The sequence below is a fragment of the Triticum aestivum genome, chromosome 2A (assembly GCF_018294505.1).
Source record: "Triticum aestivum cultivar Chinese Spring chromosome 2A, IWGSC CS RefSeq v2.1, whole genome shotgun sequence".
Lineage (NCBI taxonomy): Eukaryota > Viridiplantae > Streptophyta > Magnoliopsida > Poales > Poaceae > Triticum > Triticum aestivum.
This window is the reverse complement of record NC_057797.1, coordinates 765,105,753-765,120,643: the sequence shown is the minus strand read 5'-3', so window position 1 is coordinate 765,120,643 and position 14,891 is coordinate 765,105,753. Positions and strand designations below refer to the sequence as shown.

At 49.1% G+C, this 14,891-nt stretch overlaps 1 protein-coding gene across 1 annotated transcript; it reads left to right on the top strand.

The window, feature by feature from the left end:
- The first annotated feature begins 6,258 nt into the window (after positions 1-6,258).
- On the top strand, positions 6,259-7,753 carry LOC123186568 (BTB/POZ and MATH domain-containing protein 2-like). Its single transcript, XM_044598309.1, has one exon. The coding sequence runs from the start codon at positions 6,291-6,293 to the stop codon at positions 7,203-7,205; it is 915 nt and encodes a 304-aa protein (XP_044454244.1). The 5' UTR covers positions 6,259-6,290; the 3' UTR covers positions 7,206-7,753.
- Positions 7,754-14,891: the final 7,138 nt, after the last annotated feature.

The window sequence follows — 14,891 nt, the reverse complement described above, 5'->3', positions numbered from 1 at the left end:
CCGAACGCCTCCTCCCTCTCTGTCTCGCGACCTCGCTCCTCTCTCCCCCATGAACCCCTCTCCCTCGCCGCCGCCACCACCCACGCCGGCCTATCCCGGTGAGCTCCGGTGACGGGAAGCACTCCCCCCGAGCTCCCCAAGCTCCACGCCTCCTTCCCCTCCGTCCAGAATCGGCGCTCCCGCCCTCCATCGTCCCCCGTGCTAGCTAGGGTTTCCGCCGCCACCTCACCTCCGGCGACGGCGAGGCCAGTGGGCGGTGGTTCAGGCACCGGCGAGCTCCTGAGCCCCTCTCTCTCGATCCCGAGCCCCTCTCTCTCAATCCCCAGCCCCTCTCTCTCTCTCGATCCCGAGCCCCTATCTCTCGATCCCCTTCTCTCTTTCGTCGCCTCACATCGCCGCCTCGGTCGCCGGCCGATTTCAGCCTACTCCGACGAGCTCTGTCGCTGAGCTAGCTACCCAGGGCTCCCCGTTGAGCCGCTCTACCTCCTCCACTCATTCGATTTGCTTCTCCCTGCCGCCCGTGGTCGCCCCCATCGGTTCTCCTTCTCTAGGGTTTCGGTGGTGGGGAGAGGTTTGTCGTCGGCATGCTCTTGCTCATGGATCTAGTCGCCTGCGCCACCTCCCGTGCCTCCTTGTGCACCAGTGCCTCCTGGGTTTTGCCTGTGGTGCTACTGCCCCAGATCCGTCAGCCTCGACTACCTTATCACCTGCCACCGTGCGACGGCGGTGCTTTGGCCACACCGCAACCATGGTGGTGGCGTTGCTTATGGTAAGCTCCTCAATCCCTCTGCTCCCCTGCTCGTACTACTCTCTTCAGGCATGTCATGGTCGATTTGATGCTGCTTCGCGTGTCCTGTTAGTGCTTGGTGAAGGTTGGCTCACCTATTATTAGCTCAATTGATCACTGTGCTATCTTTATGGATTTGGCAATGTGCACTTTGGTCTACTTATGCTCCTGCTGCTTTACATGTTCATATTCTAGTTCTAGTTCATGTCTATGGACTAATTACAAGAAATTCTATGCTACTGTTGGTCTATCACTGCAGTTATCTTGGTCTTATATATGTTATTGTTCCTGTCATATAGCACATGCTAGTTTCTTTATTAGTTGGCTGCTGGTTCTATTTATTCATATGTACAAGTGCTAATGTTTCTTTGTTATCTTATAAAGGATATAGTCCTTCATTTTTATATAGCTGTAACGTTCTTATTGATCAACATATACTGATTCATCTCTTTACTGCAATTACTCTGTGTAGTTCATGATTTGCTCCTGTAGTAGTATAAAATTATAGTTTCTCTTTCAAGCTGGTATGTGTGTTTGATATATACTAGTCTTTATCTAAATACCATGTATTGGTATTTCTTGTATGGTTTAGTACATCATCTACTGGTGGTTTACTTGTATATTGTACAGGATATAGTCCTCATGGTTGCATGTAGTGTTAACTCTTTCTTTGCTTTAGCTATTTCAGATGTTTCAGATGATTTAGATGCATGCTTATACTCCTATCTATACCAGGTCCATGTGTTGTGCTTGTGTACCTATATACAGAATAGTACCCATGGGTGGGTGTATGTTTTCTGCACTTCTTACGACAGATGTTTAGTAAATGTGCTATCAATGGCCTATTTATTCTTGCAGGTTATGGACTGTATCTTTCCTTGCCAATTCCCTCTCTCTTAAATCTGATTTGAACAGATGCTACACTGGTGTCTTCACTTTCTTTCTCTCTCACACACTCTCACTGATAAGAACAGGTGCTCCTTAATCTTGCCATGCCAATGATGGTGTCCCGAGGCTCTCACCGTTACTTAACAGCAGATGCTGCACTACTTGATCCAATGATGCAATAGTCCTAGCACTACTAGGTTGCCTGAGGACAATCCCTACTTCAAACCCTACCTCTGGGTTAGTTGGTTAGTAGTGGGTTAGTTGGATTTCATCTGAAAACTAACCCAAGCTTAATCGAGGGATCCCCTAATCATGGAGTTAGTGCTAATTTGAGTTGATCTTTGGGTCTAGCTTTGATCTATACTTTGCTGGCTTTACTTCTCTATTGGGTTATTCCTTACTGCCAATTGAACCTGTTCCTTTTGGCCTTGCTGGTTACTATTTCATTGCCTCCATTTATGCAGTGTTGGCTCTCTTCTAATGTTTCTTTTATCAACTTAATCTGATTGCGGTTTGACTAATGTTTCCAAACTCCTAAGTGCTAGCTCCTACAGCAAAGGCATTTCCCTAAGGGGAATGCTACATTTTAACCTTAATCAAGTTTTTCCTATTTGTTGTTTCTTGTTTTGCAGGTTGATGAACTAGAAGAAAGAAGCAGAAGATGAAGTAGATAGTTTAGTATAGTTTTAGTTTAGGACTTTTCCTTTCTTCTTTTATTTCCTTTTCCTCTTAAGTGTAATTCCTGAATGCTTTTAGTTGACATTCATATTAATAAAGTCTATTGTTTATTATTCAGGCCAAATAATCGCAATGCTTCAGTTATTAAGAATATAGTTTCTTTTATTCAGTTTTTGTAATATCACTTGTCTTATTTATTCATGAATATATGGTTGCACCTATGCCTACAGCTTGTCCTCATGTGGTAGCTCCTGGCCGACTATGCCTACGGCAAAGCCGTCGGCATAGTCCTCAGCCAGGAGCAACCATGAGATGCCACGTGGCAGAGATATGCCGACGGCAGCATAGATTCATCTATGCCTACGGCTTTGCTGTAGGCATAGCCCTGCCACCAGGAACACCACGGGTCGCCACGTGGCAGAAGTATGCCGATGGCTTTGCCGTCGGCATAGCTATGCGACGTGGCATTGTGTGATTCGTCGGCGCTTTTGACGGCGCCGTCCGTTGCCGTCAGACGAAAAACACTGCCGACGGCTGACGTCAGGCCGTCGGCATAGGCCCCTATGCCGACGGCTATAGTATGCCGACGGTCTGACAAGACTACGCTGACGACATCTACGCCGACGGGGCTATGCCGACGGCAGCCGTAGGCATAGATCTATGCCGACGGCCTAGGGGCCTATGCCGACGGCCAGTGGCCGTAGGCATAGCCCGCGAGTCCGGTAGTGTCTGCCGGTTCCGATGCGTGTCCAAGGGGTGGCTGGACCTCCTCTCCAACAACCCGGTCTTCGCCGCCGTGCACATGCGCCGCCACGGCCCGCTCCTCGTCGGCTCAGGATCCTTCCAGGAGGAAGAGCCCGCCGGAGGCCGTGACATGCGTCTCCTGGACGTGGATGGACACGTCGTGAGGGTCATCAAGGGCGCCGGTGGATTCGGGATGATGTGTAACACCAGCGTCAACGACCTCGTCTGCGTCAATGGCGCTTCCTGCGATGGCGTCCAACGGTCCAAGTGGTCGATCCAGCCACCGGGGAGGTGCTGGTGAGGTGCCCACAATTGGAGGTGGTGGTCAAGCACCACGAGGTCCCTCTTGTGGCCACGCGCTACTACAACATCTTTGGCTTCGGCCCCGCCGCCTTGTCCAGTCAGTACAAGCTGATCCGCCTCGTCGACGGTGGCAGTTGCGAGGTCTTCACTTTGGGGGACAACAGAGGGTGGAGGCAAGCGCAGAGGCCGCCGATTCGCTTCCGCTCCCAGCGAGGCTCTCCTGTCACCGTCGATGGCGTCCTCTACTCTTTGGAGGAGGCAAAACACGAAAAGGACGACACATTGCACTGCTTCGACCTCGAGAGCGAGCAATGGATGCCCGACGTGATCCAAGGGCCAATGAAATTATACGGCGAGAAGAAGTGGAGGGACACACTCGCAATCCGCATAACAGAGCTCAATGGCGCCTTGTGCATGGTGCAGTCCGCGTGCGAGCACAGGAACACGGCCAAACTACCGGGCGACCCATTCACCAACATATGGATCCTGGACAATTCTGATAAGACTAAGAGAAGTTGGATCAAGGCGTACACGATCCTAATGGCCCCATCCACATGCGGTTATATGCCGCTCAGGGTGATGCAGGACCGAAAGTTGCTCCTACAGTGCTCTCTCAGTAATAAACGATTGTTGATGCTTCAGATCTATGATCCTTGCACCGATACATGCACCAACATTACAGGGGCGCCAAATGACCTCGCGGGTAGAATTGGGCTATGTAGCTTCCGCTTGGAGCATCGTGTGCCGTCCAATAACATGTTAGCACTTTTCTTAGACCAAGCATTGTTGTTCCTCAGCAACTAGTGAAAATGGAAGTTGTGAGTTACTAATTACCATGTGAACGACTTTTTCCTTGTGAACTCTTTTTTTGGGTAGCCTTTTCCTTGAGAGCAACATACAAGCTTTAATGAAATACATTATGACGACGACGACGATGGTGGTGGTGGTGGTGATGGTGGTGTGAGCGATGATGACAATGTTGGTTGGTGTTGCTATCATCGTCGTTGTCATCATCATCATTGTACAAGATAATGATTTGTGTTATATGGGAATGCAGAAAAATCTATAACGAGACATTCCCTAAATTTCCATAATCAAAGCAACAATACTAAGTATATTTGAAAAAATCACTAATTTTCAGATAAAGTTCAAACTTATGGGTGCAAATTCCTTGGGTTTTTTAGCCTGCCTTCTTCAAGCCCTTATCCAGTTATCCTATAATTTATAGACCATCCTCTTCGCAAACATGCATCTTGTTCGGCATGAAATCAACATAATGGCGGTGCTATAGTTAATGATCCTGACCCATGTTTGTACCCCAATCAGTCAGTGGCCTCATGAAGGTTGATGACGTTTGTTGCATTTCATCAGCGCTGGGCTGCTATCTATTAATTGATGCCATTTTTGTACTGATTAGTGATGAACTCGTCGCATGTGCTAATGGTGATCCATCTCCCTGCGGAAGACGAATTTTTGTACCTCGTCATCAACGCAAATGCAATTAGATTAACCAGTTGGCTATCTGCTCTTCATTTCTAGCTGAAGAACTGTTTCAAGTGCTACTCCCTCACGATCGACGGATACTCAGACACCAAGCGCATCCCCACCGGTGAGAGCATCGATTCAGCCCCCTTGTCGATCGACGGATACCAGTGGGTTCTCAAGTACTACCCCAACGGCTGTTGCCCGGAGACCACCGATTTCATATCCATTATAGTTTCACTCAACCAGAAGATCACACGGCCCGTGAAGGTGATGCTCAATTTTTTCCAAATATTTGATTTTTAATTTTTCTTAAGTGATTTTAAGTTTTTGAACTATATGCAGTGATCACATCTACCTCTCCTCACGAGAAACTCCTCCCAGGGCGAGGATCTTCTCGCCTCCCGCCGGCACCGCCACTGATCCGCCTTGTCTCCGGTGGCCTTAGGGCCATGGAGGCATGGCGGACCTCGGCCCTTGCCGGTGAGAGGGCTTCTGCTCCGTTTTTAGGTCTTTTTCTAGGATATATTAGGGTTTATGTCCTGCTCAGGAAAGCGAGATGGCGACGGCTCCCTGTAGTTGGAATAAGGCCCTCCCCACCTAGTCCCAGTTCTAGCGGTGCGCACAATGTCCTCGGAAGGCGTGTGGAGGTCTGCCTCTGGAGTATCTCGTGGGATTCATTCGGTGTTGGTCTTCGATGAATCCCCATGGATCCATTCTAGGTGCATCTATGTTCGTGTGTCTACAGGTTGGATTCTTTCGATCTACACTTCTCTTCATCGGTGGTAGTTGCTCTTATGGTGTGCTGGTACCGTGGGGTCTTAGCACAATGGCTTCCCGACTGTCTACTGCAATAAGTTTTGGCCAGCTCTGGTGAAGGAGGGGCGATGATGGTGGCACAGCTTCAGTTCACTCCAGTGTGTTGGAACTCGTCCACAGGATGGATCACATCAAAAACGACAAACACGCGCACACAAAATATTTTAGCCAAAAGACACGTGCCGTGTGTCTCTTTTCCTTCTGTATTTATGTTCTTGTTTTCTCCACCATGTTACGATCTTGCAGGCCTTCTCATGTATAGAGATATGTACACGCCTTGCCGGCAAGACCGCAAGACTAACCTGAACCCGACTTTGACAATATACTACTCGTACAAGGACTTGTTACATGACCAAGGCATAGACTTGCCAAACTATACGACAACCTCCCGATCCCGAACCAACACGTGACACAAACAGATCTAGTACTACTCCAATACGTATAGACTCAAAGAATCAGCTAGCTCCTACGACCAGCTTGTACGTATAGAGATATTTTTTTTTGCCCGCAAAAAAAAAAAGTCTCAGGCCCTCGATCTGCACTCCGAAACGTGAAAATCTCGGTGCTCTTCTAGGTTTGCAGATTCGCCATGTCGCCGCTCGGCTTCTCCCTCTTCCGCAAGGGCAAGCTATCGGAGCCAGAGCCGAGGCCCACGGTGCCGTCCAGCGGGTACCACCTGATCGCGCTCGACAGCTACTCGGACACCAAGCGCATCCCCACCGGCGAGAGCATCGATTCAGCCCCCTTCACCATCGGCGGATACCGCTGGGTTTTCAAGTACTACCCCAACGGCTCCTGCAAGAACACCTCCGATTTCATATCCATTCACGCTGAACTCTCCCTTGATCAGAAAGTTGCACAGCCCGTGAAGGTGGTGCTCAGGTTCAGCTCCACGCTCTCACTTTCCGAAGCAGTGCGGCCCACGCCCATCGGCCAAGGGGAAAGGTTTGTCTTTTCCAGCGGTTGTACGGTTTTGGCATTCGACAGGCTCATCAGAAGAAGGGACTTTGAGAAAGAACATCTTAATGGCGACCTTTCCATCATACGTTGCGACATCAACGTAGCCGCGGACAGCAGCGTCGCAGCTCCGCTTCTTGAAAACGTGCCACCATCCGACATAAAAGAGCATATCGCCCGTCTCTTGTCGAGCAAGGAGGGTGCTGACGTGACATTCGAGGTTGGCGGCGAGATGCTTGTCGCGCACCGTTGTATACTCGCTGCCCGATCTGCTATCTTCAAGGCAGAGCTCTTTGGCCCCATGAAGGAGGGGGCTACTGCAAATGTCATACGGATACAAGACATGGAAGCAAAAGTGTTTAGAGCCTTGCTCAGTTTCATCTACACCGACTCATTACCCAAGATGGACATAGATAGCATGGACGAAGGAGAGGTAGAAGAGCAAGGCAAAGGAGAAGAAGCAATGTGGCTGCAGTCGTTGCTTGCAGCAGCAGATAGATATGACATCCGCAGGATGAAATTGCTATGTCAAAACAAGCTGCAGTAGTGCATTGACGTGGGCACGGTGGCTGATATTCTTGGTCTAGCGGACCAGCACTATTGCCCTGCGTTGAAGGAGGCATGCTTGGAGTTCCTCAAAATTCCTAGGAATTTAGAGAAAGTATTGATGGTTGATGGCTTAGACCATATAGTTCAAACCTGCCCCTCTCTTGTCAAGGAACTCCTGTCCAAGTTTGCTTCCTAAGTAAGTCCTTACATTTCTTGAGGTCAAAAGTGTATTTCTTCAGGTCAATCCACGTTGTGAGGTATGCTGGAAGTGATTCCTTATTGTCCTGCACTTGTACTTTCGTTTTTTGTCAGATGATGTGCCTACATCTCCAGCAGAAGAAAGATTCTCTTAATTGCATAAATTATGTCCTTTTGTCTTTGTGAAGATACCTACTGATAAGAAGTACAACGAAGGTGATCTTTATCTGTAATGCCTGAGGCTACTACTGAATTGCTGATGTCTTGCTCAGACTTTGTAAATCAACCTGAGGACAATATAATCCAGATGCTGTTTATACTTATCTCCGTACGAGGTTTATTGCTAAACCACCAAATTCACACGCGCTCATTTGCTCAATGATGATCCCTATCTTTGGTAAATATGATCTACCAGTGATCCCATGTTTGTTATTATTTCCACATCTAATTTACGTGTACCATCTCATTTTTCTCCACCAACTTGGCTCACTGGCTCTGCAAACCATATTTTTATTATTTTGTGTGACGAAAATCATCATCAATTTCCGGTAGCCGACCTGTTGCCCTGTTCGGCTGCTCCTGCTCGATTCTGTGTCTCGCCTCCACCGTCGGTAATGAACTCATACAAGGAGGCCCAATGGATTGTTGCGGAGGAAGCGACTGCAACTTCAACTGTGGTAGCACACGGGTGTCTGCATCGCAAGGAGCTGCAACCGTGCACACGACCACGGCAATTAAGTACAAACAACATGAGAGCAACAGATCTTTGATTCCATGTTGTTCCTCTATTTACAATTTTTTTGACACCATATTTGAATTTGATGTGTACAGTGCATTTAAAAAAGACACTTAAGTTCAGTATCTATGTTAATTTTGTAGGTCATCCCACGAACTTGTGATGGTGAACTAAATTCATGAGTTTTGGTTGAGCGGGCCTGCATTTGTAGCTTCACAATTTTCGCCCCCGGCTAAGTCTAGTTCCTAGGTCCGCCTCTAACTATAGTCATGATATAATCACAATGTCATTTACAATAGCAGATGAAAGGAAGTCCAGACTCCAGAGTACTAGTGTCCCGGCCAGCGGATAATTGAGAATTAGAGGAATGCTTTTTTTCAGTTGGAACCCTCGAGTTCCATTACGCAACGGGTCCAGCAAGATCGCTGGTCACTAGAACGTTTACATTGTTTGGCATAGTATCCGTCCACAGGCGGCACGGTTCCTGGCCACTAGCTCCCAGCATAGCAAGGGCGTTGGCAACAGAATTACAGCTCCGAGGAGCAAATCTAAAGACGACGTTATTAAAATTCAGACGACAGAACTGGCGAATATCCCGATAGAGAACACCATCGGGTGCTAGGTCCCAAGCATTGCTTTGCAGGGCATTGATGAGATTTTGGGACATTATCTTTGACAGACTTCACATTATCTCTGTCAGAGAACCGGCCTTTGCAATCATAATGCCATGCTGGGTAATCCTCAAATTCTTCCCTAATTGGCGTGGCCAAGATAATTTTTGCATCAACCTCGCAGAACGTATCTTTCACCATTGCTTCGTCCCATTGCATCATCACTGGGTTGATGAGCTCAGAGACCTTGGTGAGTAGGCTGTTTCCATCGGGGGTAACGAGGCCGCCTTGTTCCATCACGCGCAATCCATGGATCAGTCCACATATGTATACTGGCGCCGTCTCCAACCCGCCATATGAGACCATCCCGGAGCAGCTCTACCCCCTTCAAGAATACTACGCCACGTGTATGATATTCCTGATGTTGCTTGCGCCTCTAAAATAGATGAATTTAGGAAGTACTTCGTCTTCAACACCCTTGCGCAAAGTCACTCAGGGCCTGCCAGCATTCTCCATGCTTGACGTGCAAGCATTGCTAAGTTAAAACTGTATAAATCACGGAAGCCTAGTCCTCCTTTACTCTTCGGGCTTGTCAGCAACTCCCAACTCAACCAGTGAACCTTGTTCATCTTTTCCTGGTTCGCCCATCAATATCTACATTTCATAGAGGAATGCTTGGCTAAACAAACAACTACAGAGTTCGCTTCTTGGTTCAAAAACTTGAAACAGATACTACCAAAGTTTTTAGCAGTCTGCATGTACTTAAGCGTAGACCACAGTATCAAGCCTAATGTAATTTGACGCCTCTTGGATTTGCTTCAACTACTGGTAGACTGTTAGAGTTGTGTCGAATATTATTGTACAAGGTAGGTTACAGTTGGACTTGGTTTTGGACTGTGTGTAGACAGGGTAGGAGTTGTGTCCTAATAGGACACCTGTATCCTAGGCCTCTCATATATAGTAGGGGTAGACACACGATGTAACCTATGCCAACATAATAGCACGGGCACGCAGGGGAGCCGGCGGCGTGTGCCGGTGCCCGGGCGGCCGGGGTGCGGTATTGTGACGGTGTCACGGGGAGGAGCGCCCGTAGTCAAGCCCCGGGGATATAGCCATATCGGTGAACCTCGTTAACAAATCTCGGTGTCATGCCTCGTGTGATTGCTTGGTCCTCGGATGATTGACGGTATGCCTCGGATTTATTTTAACAAGTGGTATTAGAGCAAGGTTCAATTTGAGGTCGCGGTTCGTTGATCTAGAGGTGAGCGATGAAGTCGGAGTCCCAAGTAACTCTCCGATGGCGCGCGGTCGATCGTGCAAGTTGGAAGAAGTTTGGATGGGCTTTCGATGGAAACCATCGCGTGGATAAAAGCGATCGGAAGCAGGCGATGCCAGGCGAGTAGCTTGAGGTCTTGCAGATCAGATGGACGTGCGGCAGCGGATTTGTCCAAGCGGCGGGCGGCGTGTCGGAGGTCTCCGTGGCGGATTCGATCGGTACCAGATCGATCATGTGGGGCCGCAACAGAGATCGCAGGGCACACGTGTCGGCACGAGCCCAAGCAGCAGCGCTCGATCGGTGGAGGAGCGAGGCGCGTGGGCGTACTCGAGCGTACGCGCGTGGATGCTCGCTTGCTAGCTGAGGCCCAAGCTGGCAAGGCCGGCTGGTGGGCTGGACCAGCAGCGTTGCGGAACAGCGTTGCGGAGCAGGCTGAGGGCGGCGGGCCAGGCCCAGGCGCTGGGTGTTTGAGGCGTGCCGTGTGCGCATGCGTCACGACACAAGGGAGCTGCGTAGGACAAGATTCTCATTGGTTGCTGCGTTGTGCCGCGCCGAAGGACAGTGGTACGAGATTTGTTTGGTGAAAAAAAAGGGCTACGTGACGGATTGATGTTATCCATCAAGAGGAAGAGATGAAAAGCTAATTGATTTACAGCCTACAGGAGCACAAGGTGGAGTGTTGGAGTCTTTCCATTGATCTTCACGGTGAAGTGCACACGGAAGGCTTACATGGTGCAGTTTGGCTTTATTTCTTTATACATTATTGTGTACGAGGATGGTAGCGTGAGGGTCCGTGATGTGCGTGGCAAGGATGATGACGTGCGTATAAGGCTCAGAGGAGTCTGGAGCGTGTCGTGGTAGGATCATGCAAACACAGAGCGTCAAGGCAATGCACAGATGTGCGAGGCGGACACGGTGCAGGGGTGGAGCATGGTGTAGTCGGATAATTTCGGCTGGGTCGGACTGGACTGTCTGACAGATCGACGGGGATGTCGGTCAATGCAGAAGACGGCGGTGATTTCAGCAACGACGACATAGGAGCGTGATGCTGATGGTGGCTGACTTCTGGGGCGTGGAAACACGTGGTGCAGGCCTGAGGGCTTGTGCGGCTTCGACAGACTATGGCGCAAGGTTGATTCAAGAGATGGTGCACACATGAGAGCTTGAAGTCGACGGGGCGTAGGGGTAGCACAGCCAGCTACATGGAGTCATGTTGAAGGTGGAGCTGGAGTTTGACGGAAGACTTCACTCTGTGCTGATGGAGGGGCTACGGTGTAAGATATCAGAGAATCAAAGCCTATTTCAGCGGGATAGCGAGAGACACGTGGATCGGACTGGGTACCAGTGGTCTGATGGAGACGTGATACTCGGCATCGGTCGGTGATGATCGATGGTTCTCTGCAGTGGGGGTTGAGGGAGTGTGGGCTAGCTACCCGGGAGACTCGACCAAGACAGCAGAGGCTCGACGCGATGATAGCGGCGAGGCGTGCGGTAAGCACGGGACACAGCGACAAACCAAGGCACTAATGGTGAGACGTGTGGTCAGACAAAGTGTGCAGGGGGTGCTGAAGCAGTGTTGACGAGTACCAGATTCAAGTTGGTGACTGGGTCTATCAGTGCTAGTTGATGGACAGGAGTTGACCGTGAAGAATCTGAGAAAGTGGCGGAAAGTCTGGAATTTTCAAAAGCTGAGAGAGTACATGGCCGTATATTCTGTGATGTTCAGTGCACATGGCAAAGTGCGGATAACAAATACAGAAGGAGGCGGAGTGCTATAGCTGTGAGACATGTCAGAGACTATCCGGGAAAAAGGGTGAGACAACTGTGAATTTGACTCAGGGTGACACAAGGCGACGGTGAAATTCCTTCAAGTTTCAGACAGACGGTCAAGAAAGAGCGGTGATGTTGAGTTCAGGTAACTCTTATATGTGGCGTCCAATACGTGAGTTGTTCACCTTCACGCAAACAGTGGTCAATGTGTGATGGCGTTGAGCGGATTCTCCGAAAGTTGGGAGCACGCAGACTAGAGTAACAAGGAACTTCATTTTGCTCGAGTGTTGATTGTGGTCAAGAAAAGGAGGGAGTACAAGTTGCAGGTGGAGTCACATGGAGTCTGGGAGTAGCAGCGGTGCTCATGGTATATCTCAAGTCCAATGTACATGGAGGTTCGATGCATGGATGAATCCAAGGTGGTGGAGAATATTCGCCAAGGTGGAGTTTGTTAGAGTTGTGCCGAATATTATTGTATAAGGTAGGTTACAGTTGGACTTGGTTTTGGACTGTGTGTAGACAGGGTAGGAGTTATGTCCTAATAGGACACCTGTATCCTAGGCCTCTCATATATAGTGGGGGTAGACACACGATGTAACCTATGCCAATATAATAGCACGGGCACGCAGGGGAGCCGGCGGCGTGTGCCGGCACCCGGGGGGCCAGGGTGCGGTATTGTGACGGTGTCACGGGGAGGAGCGCCTGTAGTCAAGCCCCGGGGATGTAGCCATATCGGTGAACCTCGTTAACAAATCTCGGTGTCATGCCTCGTGTAATTGCTTGGTCCTCGGATGATTGACAGTATGCCTCGGATTTATTTTAACATAGACAATACGATCGAACGTCTACTTGGTTTACAACGATATATGATTAGCTAGAATTGTACCATTCCTGGGAGCAATGACCTAAAACAACTCACTAAACTTAACTCCCAATAAATTTTAGATATTGGGAGGCTTGTGCCTATCCATCCCCAATAAGCTTAACAACTGAAAATTTCGGTCATTGTTATGCTAAGTTAGACGGTAAATCGGCCCAAGTATATTCAACAAAATATGTATAGGAACGAGCCAATGATTATATAGAACCCCCTGAATAATCTTATGCTTCGCTGCCTTTCCCTAGCGTGCCATCTGTGGCTGTGATCGCGGCTCCTCCGAGTAGGCAAAAAACCTGTACCTCTGTTGATTTGCCGTTGTTCGGGTGAGCATTTTCCCTTGATGACGTTTCAGAAAGTGATCCCATGGAACAAGTTCTGTAAGGCCAAACTCCAACCCATGACCCCATTTGATCCGCGCACAGTCATGTGGATCGAAATGGACAGAAATAACGGTCCAAAACGCAGTGACCCAAATGGACCGGCGTCTGTTTTTTGTCCGCCTGCGATCCATATCCGGTCCAAATTTGAACAGGTTTGTGTCCTCACGGAGACAAAGTGGATGCACGCGGAAGTTCTCCTTGTCCTACCTCTGGCCCGCCCGTCGGTGAAACATACACCTTTCTACCCTTCCCTCCACGGCCTACACCCTCCCACCCTTGCCGCTACAGCCGCCATATCCGCCAACACTCATTTTCCGGCATCTCCGTCGCCGCTCAGGCCTGCCGCCCCACATCCACACAGTCCTCCCCACCCGCCCGCCACTTCGGAGGAGTTCTTGATGACGTTTGTGGCCTTTTCTCGCCGTTGTTGGTGCTAGAGAAACCACGCCCGGCGATGCCGCCCATCGCCTCCAACACCGCCCGCGTCACGCTCCAAGGCTGCCTGCCGCCCTCATCTCTGCTTCCACATGCCTACTGCCTGTATAGGGAGGCTGGGGTGCTCTTCAGCGGCCGCATCTCCACCATGATCGCAAAGTGTTCGACACTTTATTCACAAGGTACCATGAAAAATGGGGATGCGTATTTTTTTTCAACAACTTCATTTGCTCATCGAACGATGAGCTTGTGGACTTGTGGTTGCGGCATTGTTCGTCAATGACCACATTGCTAGGCAGCAGCCAAGGTTCAGGGGATCAATCTCGGGCCATGCTCCGACATTGAACCGCAATAGATAGACTGGCCATTGCCTACATTTCGCCGATTACTTTCAGCGCACGTCCCCGCGCTCTTCAAATCCCAACTTTTTCAGCGGCACTTCCGGATGGCGAGACATGTGTTCAACCATATTCGTGAGGGCGTGGTAGCATATGATGATTACTTTGAGTGCAAAGAGGATGCCCTTGGAAAGGTTTGCTTCTCCTCTTATCAGAAATGCACTACGACTATTCGTATGCTTTCATATGGAATTCCCGACGATCTTGTCTATCAGTACATCCGCATGAGTGATTTCAAATGTCTCGCATCAATGTACAGGTTCTGCAAGGTGGTGGTGGCAGTGTTTGGTTGTGCATATCTGAGAGAGCCAAGTGTCGCAGATACAACCCGGTTGATGACGATCAATGTAGATAGAGGCTTTCCGGGACTGCTTGGTAGCATAAATCGTATGCACTGGAAGTGGAAGAATTGCTCATTTTCTTGGAAGGGAGCAGTACAAGGTGCATGTGAAAGGTTGTACTCTCATACTAGAAGTAGTGGTTTCACAAGATTTTTAGATTTGGTACTCTTTTTCAGGCATGGCTGGTTCTCACAATGATATCAACGTGCTTCAGTGTTCTATAGTGTTTGCAAAGCTTGCAGAACGTCACTTTCCAGAGGTCAACTTTCAGATCAATAGCCACAACTACAACATGGGATACTACCTAGCTGATGGTATGTATCCTAAATGGTCAACTCTTGTGAAGACAATATCCAAATTGAAAGAATAGAAGAGGTAGAGATTTGCACAAGCACAAGAGAGTGCTAGAAAGGATATGGAGCGTGCTTTTGGCGTGCTTCAATCTCGATGGGCTATTGAATCCACAACCTTGCTAGAACATGGAGCACCGAAAAGCTCTCAGAGGTAATGATTGCTTGTGTGATCATGCACAACCAGTGGCGGAGTTAGGATTTGAAAACAAGGTGGCCCACCTCTAATTTTTTTTGACAACAAATATAGAATGCGAGCACATATAAATAGATTAATATGTTCTTACAGACATACTAAAATTCTCAATT

Excerpts from the sequence above, each read along its gene's own strand:
- LOC123186568 (XM_044598309.1), top strand. The coding sequence starts at position 6,291 with ATGTCGCCGCTCGGCTTCTCCCTCTTCCGCAAGGGCAAGCTATCGGAG.